The sequence below is a fragment of the Fringilla coelebs genome, assembly GCF_963513975.1.
Source record: "Fringilla coelebs genome assembly, chromosome: 4".
In the NCBI taxonomy this organism is placed as follows: Eukaryota; Metazoa; Chordata; class Aves; order Passeriformes; family Fringillidae; genus Fringilla; species Fringilla coelebs.
Window position 1 is genome coordinate 32,057,261 of NC_140032.1, and position 22,688 is coordinate 32,079,948.

The 22,688-nt window shown below is 38.8% G+C and overlaps 2 protein-coding genes across 3 annotated transcripts in view; one reads left to right on the top strand and one right to left on the bottom strand.

Annotated features, from left to right (window-relative positions):
- The first annotated feature begins 2,511 nt into the window (after window positions 1-2,511).
- Window positions 2,512-13,351, top strand: LRP2BP (LRP2 binding protein). Its single transcript, XM_084205232.1, has 8 exons — window positions 2,512-2,746; window positions 3,023-3,132; window positions 5,008-5,121; window positions 6,660-6,802; window positions 6,880-6,985; window positions 7,438-7,661; window positions 11,318-11,483; window positions 13,228-13,351. The coding sequence occupies exons 3-8, from the start codon at window positions 5,068-5,070 to the stop codon at window positions 13,291-13,293; spliced, it is 759 nt and encodes a 252-aa protein (XP_084061358.1). The 5' UTR covers window positions 2,512-2,746; window positions 3,023-3,132; window positions 5,008-5,067; the 3' UTR covers window positions 13,294-13,351.
- A 198-nt stretch (window positions 13,352-13,549) lies between these two features.
- SNX25 (sorting nexin 25) overlaps window positions 13,550-22,688 on the bottom strand; it is an 81,644-nt gene continuing 72,505 nt past the window's right edge. The window contains exons 15-19 of one of the 2 annotated variants that reach the window (XM_084203838.1): window positions 20,383-20,500; window positions 19,146-19,212; window positions 17,843-18,024; window positions 16,163-16,263; window positions 13,550-15,392 (exon numbers count right to left, since the gene is read on the bottom strand). In XM_084203838.1, the coding sequence (XP_084059964.1) occupies window positions 15,318-15,392; window positions 16,163-16,263; window positions 17,843-18,024; window positions 19,146-19,212; window positions 20,383-20,500 (543 nt within the window). In that variant the 3' untranslated portion in view covers window positions 13,550-15,317. Of the gene's footprint in view, window positions 15,393-16,162; window positions 16,264-17,842; window positions 18,025-19,145; window positions 19,213-20,382; window positions 20,501-21,583; window positions 21,677-22,688 lie in introns of those variants that run through there. The other variant, XM_084203839.1, reaches the window with a different exon arrangement.

Genomic DNA, 22,688 nt, shown 5'->3' on the forward strand with positions numbered 1-22,688 from the left:
GCCCCGCTGCCGCCGGGAGCCACGGAGCGCCGAGCGCGGCCTGGTGTGCGCTTGGCTCTGCTGCTGCCAGGCGCAGCCGCCAGTGCTTCTGCCAGCGGACCTTAACGCTGGTTTGGGAAGGCTAGACCAAGACAGACTTGCATGTAGAAAAGAAAACAATAGACAATTAATTTTGATTTTTTTTTTTTTCAAAAAAAAAAAGCTTAAGTCAGTGAAAAGAAATCTGTAGCATCGTCCTGCCCAAGCTCTGCCACTAGGCCAGGGTGACTGGCCAGACGTGTGAGACCCAGCTCTCACCTTCAGCACAGGCATTGCAGCAAGTTCATCACTAGTCTGAGCGGGACTAGGATCGGCAGTGGTGGATATGGGCACAGCCACCTGCTACATCTCTGCTCAAAACACATTTGCAAAAACAGAACTTTGATTGTCACTTACATGAGCTTGAAGTATCCTAGAGATGGTGAGTGTCCAAAGTGCACAAATCTGTTCCCTTAGCATTATGGTATTTCCTTTTGTGTCAAATACTTCCATGTTTGTTATGGAAATTCCTCATAATCACTACCATAATTAAAAAAAAAATTGAAAGTCACATATTTAAAAAAATAATAATGGCACGGTTTTAATAAACAGAGTTAGGGAAAAAGAAGCCTAACAGTGTTCCTTTAGGGCATACATAGTTCTGAAATTAATTCACAAACATGGCTAAATTACCTTCTGCTTCTTCTTTGGGAAAGCTAATATAAATTATTTTAGTATAATATGAGCATATACACTACAATTTTTAAAGGTGTAGAAATCCAGGTAGATAGGCTGTCATCAGTTTTGCAGAATTGTTTCAGTAAGTGACAGTTTTCACTTCTTTTTTATATGGAAAGAAATACACTTGTGTAATTACAAAATGTTGTATTGGGTTTTTCCCTGAACAACTAGCCAAGCTAATTAGTTAACAAACAAATAAAATTTCTACACTTCTAACTATGCTTTGTTAGGGATGAAATACCTTTGTGTGATTTTAAAGATTCTTTTGAAAACACACATATCCAGAATTAGCTTAAGACTAAATAGTTTTGCATTGCCCAGGATGTTGTGTTTTGGTGCTTTTGGTTTTATTTTGTTTTAAAGATCTTTTCTCCGTACATTACCTCAGCAATTCAGAGGTTTCAGGCTGCACCTGAGGAATCTCATCTTTCCAGCCTAGCCACCTACACACACATCTGCATCCGGCCAGCCAAAACTCTCTTCAAATTCCAGGTATTAATTAGTTCTTGAGCTTCAGGTCACATTTTGCACACCTCATTAGTGCCTGAAAAACTCTTCTGCTTTTGAATAACTGGTACTTGTACTGGTATAAACACAGAAGCTACAATTCTCATCTATTTTGTATGGGCAGCCCCAAGTGCCAGGTAAGGACAAGGCTTCCTGGCTAGCTGCTCTGGAACATAACTTAGCAAAAATTCTTCTGTGCTTTGTATCTCAGATCACACAACTTGCATTTGTATCAACAAAATTAAATTGGAAAAATGGTTCTAATAAATGTGTAAGCAGTCAGATGGTGAATCTCACACACTTCTGCATCAAAAGCAGCCATGCAACCCATTGTTAGTTGTCTTTGCTGAAGGGTACTGCTGCTTTCACAGACTGTTCTTCCCTCTGCCTGTTCAATCAAGTAATTAATTGATGCTTAAAAGAAAAAGTTTATTTTCCTGTAGATTTCTTTGGTTATATCATCTACACAAAATGAATCAAGATTAATTTTAGGAGTTTTTTGGTACTTAAAGTCACTTGGGACTGCTGGAAAACATTACACTGAACCACACAAATCTGCAGGCATCACTCTCCCGTTCTGATTGTTGCCTCTGTCCCTGTCGCTATAGAAACAGATCACACTGCCAAAAATGGAAGGATGATAATCATCTGGAAAAAAAGAAAAAGCTGGGAGCACAGCTAAAGATTATTTTGAAAGCATTCTCATGCATTTTGATATTAGTCCCTTTTTCTAAGTGAGACAGCCAGAAGCAATCAACAGAAGTGGAAGAAATGCTTTACATTTCAGCAGAAACCTCTAACAGCATCTTCCTTCAATTATCCTTTTAAGTTTTTTAATACCTATATGGGCAAAACAAACTCCATTACAACAAACAATTTCTGATCACTGGAAGCAGTGTGAAGTCCCGCCTGCTAGACTGAAGTGTCACAGCCTGGTCCCTTTTTCTCTGAATTGCGTTCAGAGTTTCTGTTCCTTTTGCCACTATTGTTCTGCAGAGCATTTTGGGGCTCTGCATTTAATTTCCGACAGGACGGGCGGTAGCAGGGAAGATCCGCAGCCCGTCCTGTCGCTTGTTGACAGCTCGCTCCGGACAACGGCCGGGGCGGAGCCGAGCCCAAACGGAAAACGCCGTCCTTACATCCCCGTCCCTCCATCCCTCCATCCATCCTGCTGCCGTGCCGAAGGCCGCCCCAGGCCCGGCTATGGAGCGGCGCCGGGTGCAGGCACAGGCCCGGCGGGGCGGCGGCAGGCCCCGGCACAGCAGCAAGGCTCGATCCAAGGCCGGCGGCGCCAGGAGCTCGGCACCAGCGAGGGCCGCGGCCGCGCTCCCTTCCGGCCGTCGCCAGTCGGGCCAGGCCCGGTCATCCCAGGAGGCCCGGGCCGAGCCGCCCTCGGGCGCGGGGCTGCCGGGGGAGCTGGGCCGGCGCTGCTGGCTGGCGCTGCGCTGCGAGCGGCTGCCGCTGGAGCCGGAGCCGCCAGGTACCGCCCGGCCCCGCCCGGCTCCGCCCGGCGGCTGCGGGCAGCGCGGGTTTGAGCTCTTCACGGCGGCCTTCGTGCACACGGGGGTCGGCCTGTATTCACTGAACGTTTCCTTCGGGCTGTTTGCACTCCGCTTTTCGGTTTTATAACTCTTTCTTCTGAGTCTTTTGAAGACCGTATTAGAAAGGGGACCCGACCGGCTTCAGACCTGTGCTGTATTAACGCAGGTTTCACCTCTTAGGGGACAAACCCAAACGTGTGTCTGTTTTTAATCAGAGAGCCACCCCCATGATGCACGCTTGGCAAATTCGGAGGAGTCACCGGTGAGGAGTGAGGCAGATGGAGATCCATCACCTTTTCTAGATGGACTACTATGCTATGAACAGGTGCTTTCCCTCTTTTAAGTAAATACTATAATGCAGTTTTCAACACGTTTTCAGTGAAAAAAGAGACACCTTTAAAAAACCTAAAAGAGGTCCCCTATGCCTGTTTTTGTCCCATCAAAATCCCCTGGTGTTCCCCCTAAATAAGCTACACTTTGCCCAGGCATCTAGTGAGGTCTTCCAGTTCCCTGACAGGTCTCCTAAGGACCAGACAAGTAAGGAGCAGCCTAGCCTTATAGCTAACTTCCAGGCTAGGTTGGGTTTTTGGGCAGCTGACTGCCCAAATACAATACAGTTTAATTTCAGTTATAGTGAGAGTGAGCCCTGACCCAGACACAGCTTTTGATCTTTGTTCCCCACCTGGGAACTGGCACTTGTTGAAATTATCTTCAAGATCACTGTCCCTACCCAGTTTGGCTAAAATTGGTCATCCAAGTGTTTGAAAGTAAATCCTCAGGGAACAGAGTAAGACTGGCTGGCAGGTGAATGTAGACCTCAGCTTGCTGTGAAAATTAGAACTTCGTTCAGGAAGATAGGAAAGAATGTAGTACAAACACCGAGTCAGGTATTTTCCAGTGTGACATGCACAGATTCAGTACTGTTTGTAGTGCAGCAGTGGTACAGTGTAAATCAGTCTCATGGTTTGCAGCAGGAGCAGAATTAACTCACTCAGGCTTTCTGCTTTCTGGGCCCTGTCCTTAATGTTTTTGTTAATGAATTACCTGAGACAACTCCATGGAGCTGAATGAACAGACTCCTCTCTATTTCTTGACAAGCTGGCTTGGATGTCCATGATAGATATTGCTGCACTGTCCTAAATTTATTCATTGAGCAGGTTTTAATTTTCAGATTTTTTAATGTATGTCTGTACTGCCTAAAAATACACATGCTCATAGCACTGTACTTTTATATACTGGGGAAAAAACCCACTTCCTAATCATAGCCCTATGTTTCCTTCACATAACACAAAATTCTCAGGAAAGGTGAGATTAAATGTGCCTCCTGCACTTCTTTTTCTGATACTCATGACCACTAGTCAGCTAGTTGTAAAAAGAAACTGGCTTTTTTTTTTTTCCACAGCTCTTTAAAAATACAAAGCCCCACAATCAAAATGGATAAGCTCCCAAGACAATTAGTAGTTTAAGATAATAGCTTGGTCAGTATTAGTAGGGGTTGATTGGTCATTGTGAATACATTTGACTTGACTGTTGAACTGTTGCTCAGTTCTAAGCTTTTGCAGTCTGACTTATTTTTTTAAATCAAAACACACAGAAAATTTGAAGTAAAAATATAGATAAGAATATTTTAATTTCTCTATTGTTTTTACTTAGTGTTTATGTGCAAAATATTTCAGTTAGAACACCAGGCTCAGTTAACTGTTGTATTACAGTTCTTTAACTGTATTTTTAAATGTGGTTTCTTCTCAGACTTAATGCAGAAGCAAGTACTCTCTGAGATTCATTCTTAGGAGTACCTCTGTTGTTGCAGGTGATAGCTCCATAAGAAATGTGTGGCAGACATCTGGTTTACTAGTCTTTGTGAAACCGCCCTTAGCAGAGATGTAAAAGCAGGCTGTTAAACCCTGGAGGTGTAAGAACAGCTGACATAAGTTAAAGGACATCAGATAGAGGGGGCAGGGACTCTGAACTACACTTTATCTCCTCAAATTAAAAAGATTTGTGGCAGTTTGTGGGAGGGGAGAAAGTTTGTCAGAATGGCTTTTGGTTACACAACTTTCTTGGTTGTTAACTTACTCTGTTTTTTGCCAGTTCTGTGGTTGCAGTTTTTTGTTCTTTGTTCATGAGAGAAATAACGCCAGGTTGAAAAATTGTACGGGTGTATGTGTCTGAGAGTTATTGTTTGTTTTCTTTTTCCCAGGGGTTGTACAAAGCAGCATTAAAGCAATTTGAAAAAATCAAGGATACAGATTTTCAAGCAATGTATCAGCTTGGTGTAATGTATTATGATGGACTTGGCACTAAAAAAGACCCTGTGAGTAATTTAGCTGCACACTTATTTTTCTTCTAATATTAGCTGATAATTACTAGGAGCTTCTTTGTAAGCATGATTATTTAGTTTAAAATTAACAGCCTTTTCATTTACAGTTAGTTTCATAAAGTGCAGATGTTTCCAGAGCATCATAAAAGAATGAAGGCTCTGGGTTGTGGAGGTTCTCAAAAATGGTTATAATAAAATAGGAATAAAAAAAATACAGTAATTTCTATTTTAAAATTAACTTTCAAGGCCTTGGTTGGACTTCCATTTGGAAGCTACATTAAAAATGGCTTTAATTTTTTTACTTTTTTATAAGCACATTATGTGCATGAAAAAAAAAGTGAGTCAAAATGGAAATCAAACAATTATATTTCAAAGCATAAGATCCCTGACACAAAGATTTTTTAAGGCACTTTCTATTCCTTTAGCACAGATGCCAGAGATGATTGTGCTTCTGCCAATGGTTGACAGTATTATTCTTAAGTTAGACACATGAAAAATTTCATTTGCAAGCATTTGAAGAATTCAAACTGAAGAATTCTATTACAAAAAAGGAAGACAAAGGAATGCTTTTTTAATAAAGGAGAGTTAATTTGTTGGTGAAGATGATCTTAAAAAGTGTCAAGAGGAAAGAACACAAGCATTAGGAACAAAAGGGTCGATTATAAGACAGAAGGCCAAAAGAAGAACCAAAGAGTATATTTACAAATGGGATTCCTGTCTGGTGCTTACAGCATTGTCAGCAGAACTGGAAACATTCTGATTGGGGTTTAGAGGTGGTGGGTTTTTTTCTGTATGTCGGCATAATTACTACATTTGTTTACTTGCAAAAAAAAAACATTTTAACAAAGTTTCTTTCTTTCTTGTGTATTACAATATGAAAGCTAAATAGAAGCAAAACCTTTTATAAAGGACTGCTTCCAGTGTATTTACACAGGGTGTCCATTCTAAATCCTAACAGTGTAAATCTTATTTCTAAAGTAATTCTGAGGCCCAGTTGCTCATATGAAATGTTCTCCATCTGCTTATTTAACATTATCAGATTTTGTCCTTTATGAGTCTAAGGTATTTTAATTGCAGGGATTTCAAAGTGTACTATGCATCACTTTACCTTCTTGTTAAGATTGTTTTATGATTTCAGACACAATAGACAATAATAAAAAGTTCTTAGAATTCTGAAATTGAAAATGTTACAAGTGTAGGATGTGACATTCATTTACATAAGCACAATAATATTTTTGGGGAAAATTTTGTCAGTGAAGAAGAGTAATATATTATCAAATGAACATTTATGAGGAAATGTTTCACACTAAAGATATGCTGGGGTCAAAAATTTAGGGGGTGTCTAGTGACCAAAAATCAGTTCTGCTTTGGTATGACGGTGTTTTCCAAGCTGTCCTGCCAGTATGCCTCAGCCTTTCTTCAAAGGGGAAAAAATTACCTATCTGTCAGAAGCTAGTACATTCATATATACAGGTTATATATTTCATCCTCTTCACAGTCTGAACATAATAACTTCTATGGCTCAATTTTAGGAAATGGGAGTGGAATACAAGAATAAAATACTCAACTCTGATTCCCCAGAAGCAAGTCACTTGAAGTTTGCAGCTGCATACAATCTTGGCAGGGCATATTATGAAGGATGTGGTGTTAAACATTCAGTTGAAGAGGCGGAAAGGTAAGGGCAGTCTATTATTTTCCTGAAAAATTATAAGATTGTGTGTTTCTTAAACTTTGTTGTCCCCATTTTCTTAGGTTGTGGCTCACTGCTGCAGACAATGGAAATCCAAAAGCAAGTGTAAAGGCCCAGAGTACTTTAGGAATGCTTTATTCTATGCCAGTTCTAAAAGATATGAAGAAGGTAAAGCCCTACCTTTTGAAATAAAAAGTAATCATGACTAATTTTTAATTTCAGAGAAAGAATACAGTGGGGTATATTTGACTCTGAAAGTTGTATTTTGAGTAGTTGGACATTATCATCCATTTAAGCCTATATGAACAGAGAGTCAGAATTCCTCATTTTGACTCATTTGACCCTACTAGCTAAGATTTTTTTTTTCTGAGCATATCAGAAAGAATGATAGAATGGATTAAAGTTTTGTCAGCTTTGGTAACCTTCATAATTCAAGCAGGTAACACTGACTGACAGCTCTGACTGTAAATGAAGCAGATTTAAAAGCCTTACAAGGATTCTTCATTCTTTTATGTATAAGCACTTCTTACAGCATGGTTGGTGTAGAAGCTTTAATGGAAACAGTATACAAGAAAATCAGCTAAGTAAATACATACCCCAACTTTGTGCCTCTTGTTTAGGCCTTTTTCTGGCATTCAGAAGCATGTGATAATGGAAATCTGGAATCAAAGGGAGCGCTTGGCATTATGTATCTCTATGGACAAGGTACACGTCAAAACACTGAAGCTGCTTTGGAGTATTTGAGAAAAGCAGCAGACCTTGGAAATACCTATGCTCAAGGCCATCTTGTGGAATATTACTACACTAGAAAATTTTACTCAAAAGCTGCTGAACAAGCCGTAAGGTAATTTTTGTTCTATGTTTTATTAAGGTTCTTCATACAAGACCACATAAAACAGATTTAAATTATTATTAGATTATGGTCCTGTGTTTCAAACTCAAGAAATGTTAGAGGTAATGAATTGCAAAACATCTTTAAAAACAGAATAGCCAATGTCAAAATTAATATTATAAGGTTCTCAATTCCTCAGTATGATTGAATTTTTCCTTCTGATCCAATAAAGCAAAACGGCCTTGAACTAGAAACCAAAGCAGATGCCCACATGCAATCCTGCCTTCCTTGTCCACTCTCTCCTCTAGGTTCCTGCCTTGACCATTCCCTTTAGCCCCTACAGTCTTAGTGTCAAAGACCCCCCCAGGGTGGAAGGCATCTCAGTGATCATCTGGTCCAATCTCTCTTGGCAAAAGCACAGTCTAGACACAATGGCCCAGCACTGTGTCCAGCTGAATCTTAAAAGTGTACAAGGTCAGTGAATCCACCGCTTCCTTTTACCTGCTTTTCCATCTTTGGTATGCATCTCCTTTGGTTTTCAGCAGGCTCAGAAACTTGGAATTAAGTCAAGGGGGTCTCTTGCTACCTACTTTCCTTACATTCAAAGGGAATGAACAAACAGTTCATTGTCCTTCCAGGAGAGCATTCTTGAAAAATTCCCAATGCTCACTAGCTCCTTTATTCTCCATGGAAGCTTCCTATGGAGACCCTCCCAACTGTGCTGTGAGCTGAAGTTTACTATTCTGAAATCTGAAACCTTTGTGTTAGCACTGAACCTCAGAGTGCTCAACAGGATCCCAGATCCTCAATATCCTTAATATCCAAGGCTATCACTCACTGAGGTTCTACAAAGTAGATTTTGTTGATTTAGGAGTAGCAGGTCAAGCATTCCTGACTGGCACATCTGACATTTGGTTGAGGGAGCAGTACTCCACTGCTCCATTCCAGGAACTTCATGAATGTCCTGGGAGTTGCTGTATTCTTATTGCATCTAATGCCTGGGTAGTTCAAGTCACCCGTAAGGTCCAGATTTTGTTACCCAAAGCTTACTTAAGTGACCTGAGTATTACCTCAGTGGTCTTACTGTCTTCATTCAGAGGTCAGTAACAGATGCTTAGTGTAAGATCCCTCTTGAGATGATCCCTCTGATCCTGCCCTGGAGGCATTCAGTAATGCTTCCAGAATTGCCATAGTTCACTTCTCCACATTCAAGTTCTCCTTAATTCAGTGCATGACTCCTCCTCTTTTTCTTTACAAAACAGCCTATGGCCATCGCTCACAATCCTCCTGTCATGTGAGTTGTTCCACCTTGCTTCAGTTATTCCTATGGTTGTGTGACTTTGACTGGGGGCAGAGCTCCAGTTCCTCCTGTCTGGCCCCCATGCTGTGTGCACTGTACACATACACTTGAGGTTGTTGTCTTCTGGTCCTCACCTGGGAAGCAGCTAAGGAGTATCTGTTGCTGCTCTGGTTGGCCTGGCTTATTCCCCAGTTGGTCGGAATGTGGCACAAGTGCAACCACTTCAGGTTCCTTCTGTATCTTGAACTATTCAAGTAGGACAAGAGCAGTGTTGGCGCAATGTTCTATGGCTGATAAACAGCACATTTCTGTGACAAACATCCAGAGTTTACCAGTGTATTGATAAAGGTTCAATCTGTCAATCAGATGATTGACTTGCTGGAAATAAGATGCAGATAGATTGACTGCTTGCACAAGTTGCACATGATAACATGTGTGCTTTTTGGGGTATGTCTACATAGCTGCTGCTGCACAGCAGCAAACATGTCACAACTTATCATCTTACAGAAGCTGCACTATTTGCCACTGAGTAGCAGAAGCTCTGGTTAATTCAGTAGTTCAGCTCTGGATGCTGTTTGCTGTACTCCATGCTGAGAAGGACTGTTTCTCTCTGAACTGCTGCTTTTCTTTCTTTTGCACTGTCAAACTGGAGCGATAACTGTTGAGTCTGGTCTAGCCTGTCTCACTGGGAATGAATCCCCTCCAGTCAATGCTACATGGGATTGTCCAGACAAATAAAGAGTGCACCTCATCAGCTGCAATTGCAATTGCAGAAAATAGCAATGAAATCCCACAGTACTGTCAGAGGTGACCATTTCTGAAATAAAACACTTGAAACCATACTTGAAACAGTTACACTTAATTAGAATTGAAGATAGCCTCGAGGCAAAAATCTCAGCAGTTCAGCCAGTAATATCAAGCACTGATACCTTTTCTGCTAAAATTTGCCCTTCTATGTTCATAGCACCTACATTTATTACATTATATACAAGCATAAAACATTATGCTTTAAACTGGGCAAGGTATACTATGTACAGTATAAGCTTGCCTAATATTTGGAGTCTACATCACCTACTGATACTTCCTTCAAATAATTCAGTTATCCCACACAGTTGTACTTGCCAATTGCTGTGGTGTGTTCTTGAAGTCAGCTGTGCTGAAACAGAATTTTTGCCTGACTTGACTAGATGATATTATTTGCATCAGCATTCTGTAGATTATCTTTTGGAGAGGAAGAGAAAAATGTTATGTATCAGGAATAACAAGAGGTAATATGTTACTGTTGTTTTATTTTAATGTTCTTGCTAAATAAGAACTGTTTGGTTACTGTATTTGTTAATGGGTCTGAATTAGATGGAAGAACATGATTCCCAATGCTTCCAGGTGATCTAGCAGGCACTGACGTGCAGAGGGTCATTTCAGAACAATCTTTCATAAAGACTGATTTATAGGAAGTACCTATAAACTGAAATTACTTGCACTTTTCCTTCCTCTTCAAGTCTGTGACTTTGACACAAATGTCATGATGTGTAAAGAAGGATATTACTACTATTTGGTACCTGGAAAGGATATGGGGCTTGGGAGTATCTAAGACTACAGAAAAAAATAAATTCCCACTTAGGTCGGAGTAATTTATGGGAATTCTAATAATACAGTGATTATACTAGATAATTATAGCTTGATAATTAAAAAAACATTCACTTTGTCCCTCTGATTCTTAAAATGGTTTTTAGTAAAAACATGCTGAAACTAAGATAACAGCAAGCATGCGGAAGAAAGGAAATAATTGAGCCAAGATAGTGATTAGTGGTTTTCCTAACAGAGTTTTATAACCAGAGGCTCTCAATACGTCTGAGATTTTCAGCCTACTGTGATTTGCCAATATCCTTGTAAGAACTGGACATTTTAGAATCATAGAATCACAGAATGGTTTGGGTGGCTCTTTAAAGATCATCCAGTTCCAGCCCATGCTGTGGGCAGGGACATTTTCCAGTACATGAGGTTGCTCATGTAGTAAAATAAGATTAAGAGTGAGCTACATTAAATACTAAATGAAATAAGAGCTTTGCCTTTCTTCCACATACAATTTCCATAAAATAATTTAATGGGAACAATTAGCATAAAATGTTGCCTTTTATAACTAATATAACTATAGTGAAAGTGACTTCAAAAGTTGTATACTTGTTTGCTCTTTAATACCACAATATTCAAATAAGACTAACTTAAAATCAAATACAAAATAGAAGAATCCTCATAAGATGCTGAATACATGTAAATTTCAGCTTATTTTGTTAAAGTCATATATGGTGAACTTTAATTACTGCTTGAACTAGCATTATCTAACAGAACACTCTAAATTCCACAACAGGGCTACAGAAAATGATGACATCAACATGCTAGCCAAGATGACCGATTGTCATCCAACATATTTAGCCAAGGGGGCTGCTATGGCTGCTTTCTACTTGGCTAGATGCCTCCAGCTTGGCCGAGGCATAGAGAAAGACCAGAAGGCTGCTGAGAAGTACTACTCTAAAGTAAGTTGAGAAAGTCCTACTGGTTTATATCATCTTGTGAAATGGAGTGATACTTTGGATCTGAGTCTAGTCTAAACTTGCTATTTCATTAAGGACTCCAACACTATGTTAAAAAAATATTTGCAAGAACATGTAGACTGATAGAAATATACTGAAAACTACTGAAAATCACCTTGAAAGGATGCTATCTGCCCACTTGCTTAAGAAAGCAATATAACCAACAACAACAAAAAAAAATCTATGGCAATCACCACAGCAAAGAGCTTGGTAACATGCAAGAAAAATTAGTTAAACAATTTGAATAATTTTATCCCAAATTACTTTGCTTTCTGATATTCTCTCACAACTGATACTTTAGAGTCTGTAACAATTACAACCTTTATTAAATTGGCCATAACAGGTTCTCGTGCTTATTTTTATATTTACATTTTCCATGATAGCTGAGGATCTACTGCTTTTTCTGTTCAATATATACAGGGGGAAAAAAATCAGTTACATTTTTCCCAAAATTCTGAATTTGGAGTAAGACTGATGAAAAGTAAGCTTGAGGAAAAATACTAATAATGGCCTCTAGAAGATTAATCTGTGAGGAATATCAGTGATGCCTAAAGGCATCAAGGCAAGGTAGCTTTACCAGCTGAAGGGAATGTAGCAAGTTGGCATCTGTGCTTCAGAGACTCTGGTTTCTGTGCATGTGGTGACCATTTGTTTCTGCAAGTAGAATACTGTGGTGTCCATCTTGGTGCAATTAAATAAATGGAGAGTTATGGAAATTATAAATTATCAAACAAATTTTGTGTCTCTTTACTCAGGGAAGTCATTGATAGAGAAGGCTGAGCAGAGCAGATGATCAGACATTTAAATATTTTGTTCTCTCACTGTAAAAAATGTTAGAGAGAATAGGATGAGGAGGCAATCAGGAAAGGAACATAAACTGAGGTATTATGACCATTCCTAGTTAAGGCATTGAAAAGGTCCATCAATTAAATTGTTGCATGACTTTGTAGGAGTGTAGCCCTTCCCAGTGTCTTCTAAAGTGTAGTAAAACTGCCACAGCTGAAAGAAAATCATGGCTCTCACTCGTTACTCACTCGCTGTACACCTGAGACTGGTCTAGGAATGTCACTGATGTCTCACTATAGATAGTTCCTATGACTGCTGTCATGTGTGTCTAAATCAATAGCAAAAGAGAAGCAATATAAAATAAACAAGAAAACTCCCTGAAACAGTAACTTCAGAAGATTTGTGGGGATGTCCAGGTTTTTTTGTACCTGCAAAATTCTCATGTTAACTGTACAACTACACTTACCTAAAGTCATATTTGTTTTAATTGACTGCTCAGCTCTGGTTTTGGCCTACCATTCTTAGACCAAGTCAGTTTTGTAAGTGATGAGAAAGAGAATATGGGCATCCCTAAGGGTCCTGAAAGAGATGATGGATGTGAGTGAAACTCATCTAATCTGTAAACAGATTTATTTTTCCAACTGTGGTGCTGCATATGCCATGCCAACAGACAGAATTTTTAAAAAATAAAGCCAAGACTAATGCTATAGTCCAGTATGCTAATTTTAAATACTATTTTTTTTAATGTGGCTTGAGAAAAAGGATTAAAATTCAAATATGTTAACTCTTTGATACTTTAGCAAGTTGACAGTTTTTTAACACTTAAAGACTTTGTCATATTGATAACATACAGCTTTATTGTAGCTATAAATTAGAACTCTGATATTCTTTGTTTTTAAAGGCATGCTATCTGGATCCTGTTGTTGCTTCTCACCTTGAATCCGCAGCTAATCTTGGGATAATTTAGTGTTTCTTCTAACTGTGACTGGTATATATTTCCTAAAATAAACCATCATTAATCTCCAGCAATTATAGACTGTTCATCACTTAATGCTTGCTTTTCAACTTTCTATAAATTATTATTTAAAGCAATTCACTGATTCATTTTATCTAGAAGAGAAAGTAAAAAGCTCCTGCTCTCTTTAACTCAGATAAGCCGAGACAGATTTTTTAAAAATCATATTGAAGACTTAAAGGTTTATTAAGGACATTTCACTGGACAGATGTATTTTCTTCATGTCATATTGCTACAGCACATGAATCAAAACAAAACCAAAGAAAGATGCTTTTCTCCTTTCTGCACATATAGTATTTAAATTGTAATATTCTGAAAAGCTCGAACCCAAACTTGTCTCATTTTCACACACAGCCCACTTACAGGCCATGGCCATTTTTAAAACTTAACTTGTTAGCGCTTATACTTTCTTCCACATACTTCCATAAGTATCTAGATTTACTTAAAAGTCTTTATATATAATTGCTTTTGGATTGCAGAGACTCAAAGTTGGAAACTGTCCAGTAGAACCCCAAGCTTTACAATTCAAACCATACCAGCTTCCAAAACCAATATATACTACTTAGAGAACTGTGGAAAAAAAGCCCCAAACATAAGTATGGAAATATTGGACAAGGCCTGTTTTCCTCAATTCTTCATATTGCATTCACACTCCCTCTGTACTAGAAATAGTTGGAAATCTTTTAGCTAGGATTATTTATGTCTGAGCAATGTCAAGCTGGATCTTTTATGAAAAGACACTTTGATTAACCACTAGGAAAACTTCCTGATTGCTGTGGTAAGCTTGCACATTTCTAAATGCCTGTTTACTTATGAAGCTTTGTAAGTGTAGAATTTGCCTTGCTTCTTAGTACTGTGCCACGACTTGAAAACTCTTCTGAAACTGTTAGAACAGAAGGCTAGATGTTACTAAAAATGTTGATTTAAAGAGATCGTACAGATTGTATACACCTTACAATACAGCCAGTCATAACTGCAAGTAGTTTTTCTAAGAGCACAACTGTACTGAATTGAGAAGACACAATGAGTGTCAGCTAGGGATTTTTGATGATGTTTAATTATTTAGATGTGCATTAACATCATATTTACATATTTTTACATAAATTTAAAAAAAAAAACAACCACCGAAGACATTTTCTTTCCTTGTATAAAATAAGAGAAATATTTGAAGGTTATTTGAAATTGGGGCATTTGAATAAAACAGCCCTGAATAATATCAGGGAAGTTATCAGGATGGTTTAATTAAATGTCTACTTGATCATTCATAGAAGCAATTCATAAGCACTAATCTCTGAACTAACATTGAACACAGGCATTCTGTAAGGACATACCAGTTTACAATACATAATTTTGACACAGACTTCAAAGCAATGTAGATACTTCTTATGAAACTAGTGCTGTCAAACCCATTGATCTGTTGTCAGTACAGCCTCATTATCAAGTGCTGCAATCCAGTTGTGATATTTATTGCTTACAAATGCTTCAAACTACAGGAAATCTTTGGTAAAACCAAAATTGATAAAATTTTCACAATAGCTTTACATGTAGTATTGCACAACAAGGCTTTTTCAATACACAAGAAAAAAAGGAATGCTCAGATCCTCAGTGAGGAGATTAGAACTGTACAACATTCATTAGTTTACCACTATAAGCAAAATTTCTTTCCATAAATGTTTAAAATATCTTCTGGTTTCTTTCAGCATATATGAACATTTATTTTTCAATCTATATTTGAAACAGAGGAGTAGTCAAATAGAACAATTTAAATAAAAATTGGCAGCTATACAGCATTTTTTGTCTACCCTACAATAGCATCAGATCTTTTCAAGTCTGTACTTCACAAAAAACTCAAGAGGAAAGAAAAATGCTAAAAATAATCATAGTCCTCAGCCCTCTATGGAAAAGAGGAAAATAAGTTTCATGTCTATTCTTGAACATAGACATTTCTCTAGTGGTCCAATTGTGCAGATTCAAACCTAAGTGGCATTAAGCTGCTCTAAATGAGCTCTCAGCTCAGGACACAGTTCAGTTAGCAGCAGTTCCAGCAAAACCTGAAAAACAGAAAAGAGTTAAAATGATGCAGGTGCCAACCGAATTTCTTCTTCCTTTCTGTCATTTTTAGATAACCCCAAATAACAGAAGCACATAGGTTTGATTACATTCATCATTTGTGCAACTACTTTTCTTTCATCCCCAAGTTAGCACATACCCTACAGATAACATGGGAAATGTCTTAAGGCTGACAGGAGGCAAGTGTTGAGGGCAGCTCTGTTCAGATGTTCTGTCAAAGACTCCACTGCATCATAGACATGCACCTTCTCTCTGGTGCTGGGGCAGCATCGTGTGACATGATGGAATGTGTCAGTCTCTTCTGTCTGGAATGTGCCAGAAGAGACTGACTGACTGTGAAGGTGTCATAGTTAGATCCAGCTGCGTGTTCCAACTATTCCCAGCAGTTGGGGAGTGGAACTTCTGAAAGGCTGTCATGTCCTAACTATGAACCAGTTCTGGAGTTCTCCTTCTCTAGGATTCTCCAAGGTATGTTTATTTTTATAAGCTGTATGAGGAAATTAGTTTGTACCTTATGAAGTCAGGCACATTGGATGTGGTAGAAGATCTCTTTTAGACAAAAACAATGCTGCTGTTAAACAGTCTTTTGTTATTCAAACTTAGTCAAGTGATCAAACCTAGAGCAACTAACTTATTTTAATAATAAATAAGTCTCTGCAAAAACACACCCCCTAGGCTTCAATACTGAGTGAGTAGAGCTCAATAACCTACAGGATTATGAAGTTAAAAAGGTACTTTTCTGGTTACTCACATAAAGTAGATGCTTATTAGCCTTTCTCTCTTGCAATGCATTGAACACTTTCACTACACCATGACGAGCGTTTTGTTGTCCAACAAGATTCTGCAGAGTATCTGCAACAAACATTACTTCAGTTTATATTGTTTCACTCATGCTAGGCAAAACCTCCAGCCAGAATCATCATTCTACTACCCAAAATCACAATCATAAAGGCTGGAAGAGACCTTCAAAATCATCTAGTTCAACCTAAAGACCCATAAAGGAGGGGAAACAAAGCTACTGCACTTCATTGGCCCTTGGCTACAGGATACACAGAGTCCCTACTCACCAACCTTTTAAAAACACAGCTTGAAAAGATACCCTTATTCTCCAGTTACCCAATAGATAATAGTGTGTGCCTCTCTGAACATTTTAAGTGTTCTAACATGATACATCAAATGCTTTTCAGTAGTTCACTGAGTCAAGTCTCATGTCACACATCATTAAACCTTTCACTTAAATACACCTTAAGCCAAAGACACAACTTCTACAACATTCAAACCAAATTTAGCACTTTAATTGCCTCTCAACCTTCACAGAGAATACTTCCCACAAGAAGGCAGTTAAGACAATTCTAAGTCAATTATTTACACTTTGATTAAATTAGAGAATAAATAGTGATTCAGTGCTCCATCATTAATCTAAGGTGCATTCAGCTATGTCCTGACATATGGCTCCAAGCTCAGAAACAAACAGGAAATCAAATAATACCACAAACCAACTAAGGGAGGCTATTTAGGTAAATAGATGAGTATATAACACAGGCAGTAAATGGAAAGGTTGTTTACACATCAAAAGACAAATATTTTGCATGCATACCTACTCCTTTTTTGCAGTACAAGTTGATTAAACTACCTAATGCATGGAGGCATATGAGATATCTAAGTGAAGCCATAAAATAGCTCATTCTCTTCAGATAGAGCAGAGAAAAAGCATCCAAGCTATGTTGAAGTGCACTTCCAAGTGCTAATGGTAATTATTTTGATTATTTTCAGTTAGGTGCCTTTGGGTTTACATGATCTCTGAGGAGTCAGAAATATGTAACTGGATTTCCTGTCCTGTGAGTGGGACAGGATGGAGCATCTCAGAATGGTGCCCCAAAACATGCTGTCTGAAAAGGGGGCTGCCCAAGCTTGGGAGAGAAGGGTAGGCAAAGGAAAGTATTGAAAAAACCACTCCATCCAGGAGCTTCCTCTGCCCAGGCTGCAGGTCACTCTAATGTTCAGTGCCCTAAGACCTCTTACCAGAAACAGACAACACACAACACTGACAGCACGGGTAGATCCCTCTCTCTCCAACTTCAAAATATAAGAGGAAGAAGTAATTGGGGTGGTGCCACTCTCCCTATTTGGCAAGTAATTCCAAGCAGCAGAGCCACATATTTGCTCACAGAGAACCAGCAGAGAAAGAATTGCCTGAGATTCCTTGATGAACATTATACACAAAAATACAGCAATTCTGATTTTGCATCCACCAGTAAAAACTGAATCCATGCCTTTTACCAGACAGGCAGGAGATGCAAAGACTAAGACCAAAATAATCCTTATTTATGCAAATAATCATAACTTAAAAGTCTACAGGAAAATAATTTGATTAACCAGCTTCCATATTAGTTTTTAAATCAGTGATTAAGCAGAATCAAAGTGATCTCACCTGGAATGTTTTCAAGTAGTTTTTGCTGTGCTCTCTGTTTTGTCTCCTGCTTTTGTTCATCGCTCTTGGCTCTTGGTGGTGGAGCTAACTTTCCATTTGGCCAGAAAGCATCTCGAAACACACCAATGTAGTAAACAAGCATTGGTTCACTGAACATCCAGTGTACAGTGTCACGGATTTGCCTGTAAAGAAGTGTAGAAAGGAGCCCATCAGAGCTAGTCTCATGTTTTATCCATATTTATTCTTTTTACTCCTCAAAAGTAGTGGAAGAGATGTTCTTTTTCATGTAATTTTGCCAGTGTGCCTGAGCTGATTTCATTGGCATAACAGCAGGTCATATTCAGGTCTGGGTGCTCTAGGATCTAGGTCACTCCAGATACCTCACTTAGATCTGGAGAAGGCTGCTTTTTAATGCAATCCACAAATATTACATTGAAATACACATCCAAGCTACATTTCAAGGATGGGCACTAAAAATGCTCCACCAGGAAAAGTCAGGAGAATCAGGTCACTAATAGTAGCAAACTCCAAACTAGTTGCCTGTGGAGATGTGCCTGCTAGGATAAAAACAGACAGTTTTGATAGAAGCACAGTAAGTTCCTTCACAGATAGCAAAGCACATTACTGAAGGGATTACAGAGATAGCAGCCTCTTCCTGTGGCTGCACCACTCACTGTAGCCTTCAGCACCAGGAGTCTAAGATAGAACATGCTCCAGTCAGTGCTCCTGCCGTACAGCCAAATCCCTTAAAATCAATAAAGTCAACCTACATGTAAAAGCTGTGCAGGAACTTTGCATGCAAGCTATGCTCACAAATTCTCTGCCTCTCTGTCCTCCTTCAGGCATTTTCCTGTTATCAGCAGGGTATGAAGAGATGAACCAATCAATTTAAAACTCAGTGAGTGGATACTGTCTGAGACCAGTCCAATTTACTGCTACATAATATACATAAGAGCTTTAAAAGCCTTGCTGGCAAGTGCAAATTTTGTCACTGATTGGACAAAGATCAGCCTGCTGTGCTGATAGAATACTTCTAAAATTTCTTTCTGACCAGGATACAGCTTTCCAAATGAAAGTGTTTACAGACAGGTATGCTCATAGCCTCAGGCAGGCCTCACCTGGCAGCATAAAGATAATTCACATATCTGTGTTTTCTCGAATAAACATAGCTGTAAATTGAGCTGTGGAAAACATGCAGATTATCATATCCAACAGGATATCCAGATTATTTTTAACAGTTCTTCTGTCAGCCTTTTTTTAATAGAAGGATGAAGAAAGTTCATTTACAGCAACAGCTACTTACTTGTTGATGGTTCTTCCAAAAGTGACTTGTACTAGTGCAATTAATGTTTTTCTGACCCACTTGAACACTAGAACAACAAAAAATTATAAAAAATAATGACCAGGAAGTTAATAACATTACAGAACCCATGACCATGTGCAAAACCTTCCCCCTGCCTCCCACCAAACCAAACCCAAACAACCCAACCCCTATAATAAACACATTGTTATAACCCTTTCTAAGATTCCATTAATTGTACAGAGGTTTCATTTTTCTTGATCACATTCCTTGTACTGTTTGCTGTATAGTTTTTAAGTCCTGCAGGTTACATAAGTATGCATATAAAATGCATTCTAGGTTATACCATACATTTTTATATGTAAGAATATTTCTAATCTATTGAGCAATACAACTACTCAAAACCCTTTTTCTGCTACAAAAAAAACAAATGTCCTCAAACTTCCCACCCTTTTCATATCTATTAGTATAAAGTACACACAGCAGCACCATTAAAATTCTGAAAACACTTTCACTCAATCCAAGCAGTCAACTTTCCATTACAAATAAAGGAAAGAAAAGTGAGTGCTTCCTAGTAATTACTGTTAAATCTTTCTTTCATACTGCTCACCATCACAATAAAGTCTATATTTGGAAGATACATCTGCCATTTTTGGAAGGTGACACATAGTTGCAATAGTTACCCTGTAAATAATTTTATGGAGCATCATGTGTGGCTGCACATTCAAATAGAACAAAAATAGTTTTGTTTATTATCATCATTCAGTTACATAAAAGGGGAGAAAAAAATCCGGTATTTAAATACAACACAATTCAAGTATAATTTTAATCATAGAAGTTGCAGAACTAAAATGCATTTATAATTCACTTAAAATTATATTTCTTTGTCAGAGACATGTTCTATAATAAAGCCATCTTTCCCTACTCAAGAATTCCTACAATCTAATGAACAGAAGAATACTACTGTCCTTTTTTCTAATTTTTTTCATGAAAAATTTAAAAATATTAAGTGCAAATGCTCTCCCCTGCCAGTTACATTTTTATTGCCATTTTATATTGTGATTTCACTTTTGAATGAAAGCTCCAAAGTTATGAACTACTGAAGAATAGCTTGATTCCAAACTGGCTGTATATATTGCAAGAATGTTTCCACTTATTGAAACAGCAAAAAAATCTGAATTCTGAAGTGCCCTACAGAGCCAAGAGATTCTGTTAGCCATTGAGCAGGTTTACATCTTACTTCCTCGCAGTTCAAAAATCTCTCCAATCAGCATGAAACACGGCTCAGCAAGAGAGTCCTTCTTCCCATCCACCTCCTCTCCATAGTCCGACAGGTCACTGTCCTCCTCTGTTTCTTCCTAGGAAGAGAGGGATAACATGGGTGTGGGCTGCAGTTCCCCAGCCTTCTTCCAGAATGGATTCACTTACTGCCATGCTCTGCAGAAGGAGTACAGCCAGTCCACTCAAAAAACAGAGTTAGAGTCAAAAACTGCTGCTGGCAGGATCTGGCAAACAGGAATCTCACTAGGGATCTTGAAAACTTCCCATTGGACTAAAGTGATGAGGACATCACATTGCTGGAATTATCATCACTGCTGTATCTTCTGCTTGCAACCTGGCCCCAGTAAGCACCTCAATGCTGCCCAGATTTTCAGAGTCTACTGCTTATATTGCCCATCAACACCAGCTGGATGAAAGCAAGCAGGTGATGTGGGAGTCGTGTACTGCTAGGAAACAGGTGAGAGCTGTAAGCAGGAGATGGCACTCAGTGTTTGTGATTGCAAAGCCTCCTCTGACACAACACCCATAAAAAACATTCAGGATGGGGAGCTAGACAGCTGGAGCTGTTTACCATGCAAACAGCTGGGAAGAAAGGGGGAAAATCTGGTTATTGCACCAGGAGAAGCAGGTAGCTGGCTCCCCAGGAGAACAGATAGCGCCTTCACAGCTGAAGCCACTCAGTGAGTTGTCCTTGAAGTAAGCTGGGAGCCAAACCCAGCAGTGGAAAGGGAACTAGCCACTGCACAGACAAGCACCATTAATGAAAACTAGTGCCAGGCAGAAACACAAACTGTGATACTTAGTGACCTGAGCCTTAGGATACCCAAGCTCAAGGCACCAAAGGGAGAGCTATTCAGATAGACTTCCAAAAAATGACTGGGTTGAACCACCTCAATTCTGGCAGTACCATTTGTTTCAGAGTGAAGGGCAGACAGCAAGTTGTTCCTCACTGTCATGAAGATTGCTTCAGGATCAGGACTACAACTCCTGTCATTACTCATGGCAGTCAACACATCCCTTTGCTTTCCTGGATCTTGCCCTGCCACCTATGCTTTCCGCAAAGCTCAAGAGAGGCAGACCTGACCTCCACTGAGGCTGGTGCAATGCCCCAGTCTCTAGATCAGGAATGGTCACAATGATGTGCAAATTTTCTTCTTCAGCCTGGTTTTCAAAGATATCAATCATCTCTTCCTTTCGTCGTCATCATTCGATCATCTAATATTGGTTTATTTTTCTGCTGTTCAGTGAATCTCCTGTCATTTAGAAAATGCAACAAGAACTGTAAGTTCTTACACTACAGTGCATTTTCTAGCCAGTAAATTTATAAACCTAAAAGCCCTTCTTTCTAGATGATATCAACTGCATTTTTGCTCTGATTTGGTTTTGGTCTAGAGACCTAAAAAATACATTCTAAAGCTAACCCTGTCCAAGGAGTTATATATATAAAGAAATTGCTGCAGTATCTAATCCTGAGCACAACACTCAAGAAGTAATATTATTGCTCTGACATATATTTGAAAAATGTGAGATGAGATTAGGGGAAAGAGAGAGCTGAATGAGAGCATTCTATACTACAAAGTTCAAAATACAAACTGAACCAGGAAGTCTCAGTTACAAAAAGAACACAATTATACCAGCTTTACGGGTGGTTTAACACAACTAACTTCATTTATGACCTTGTACCAAATGATTTAACCCCAATTTAACTGCTTTAGGAAAATACCCAAGATGCTGTCAGTGGGGCAAGACTGAGCTGATCCAAAGCTCTTACTGAAAGACATGGGAGTCCAGGAAACAGCAGAGCTAACCCCAGACTGCCTCACAATCTGTCTCCCTCCATTTTATTTTATTACTTGCACTTTAGGGCAATTGTTTGACATACTCATTCATAGGGTCTAAGAGTTCCCACCATCTGTATTCTGTCATGTGTAAGCTTAAGGAAAGAAGGGAGAAGAGAGGGAAAAGAAATGCGAAGCAGTAACAGTTGCATAATTTCTGTTTATTTGTTCTTTCTCCTCTCACACACTGGTATTAAAAAATTCTTCCCTTCTCCTGTATTTCCCAACTATTTCCTCCTACACACTCCCATAATACAATATCTATCTCCCATAATACAATGTCTTGAGGATGTTTTTCAATTAAATAGAAAAATACAATAGCTTCACACTTCAATACTTTTATGCTACTTTTACCTATCAGTCATTTTAGTGAAAGCATTTTGGATTTTAGAACTCCAGTACTTCTACAAAGTAAAACTAGTTTCTC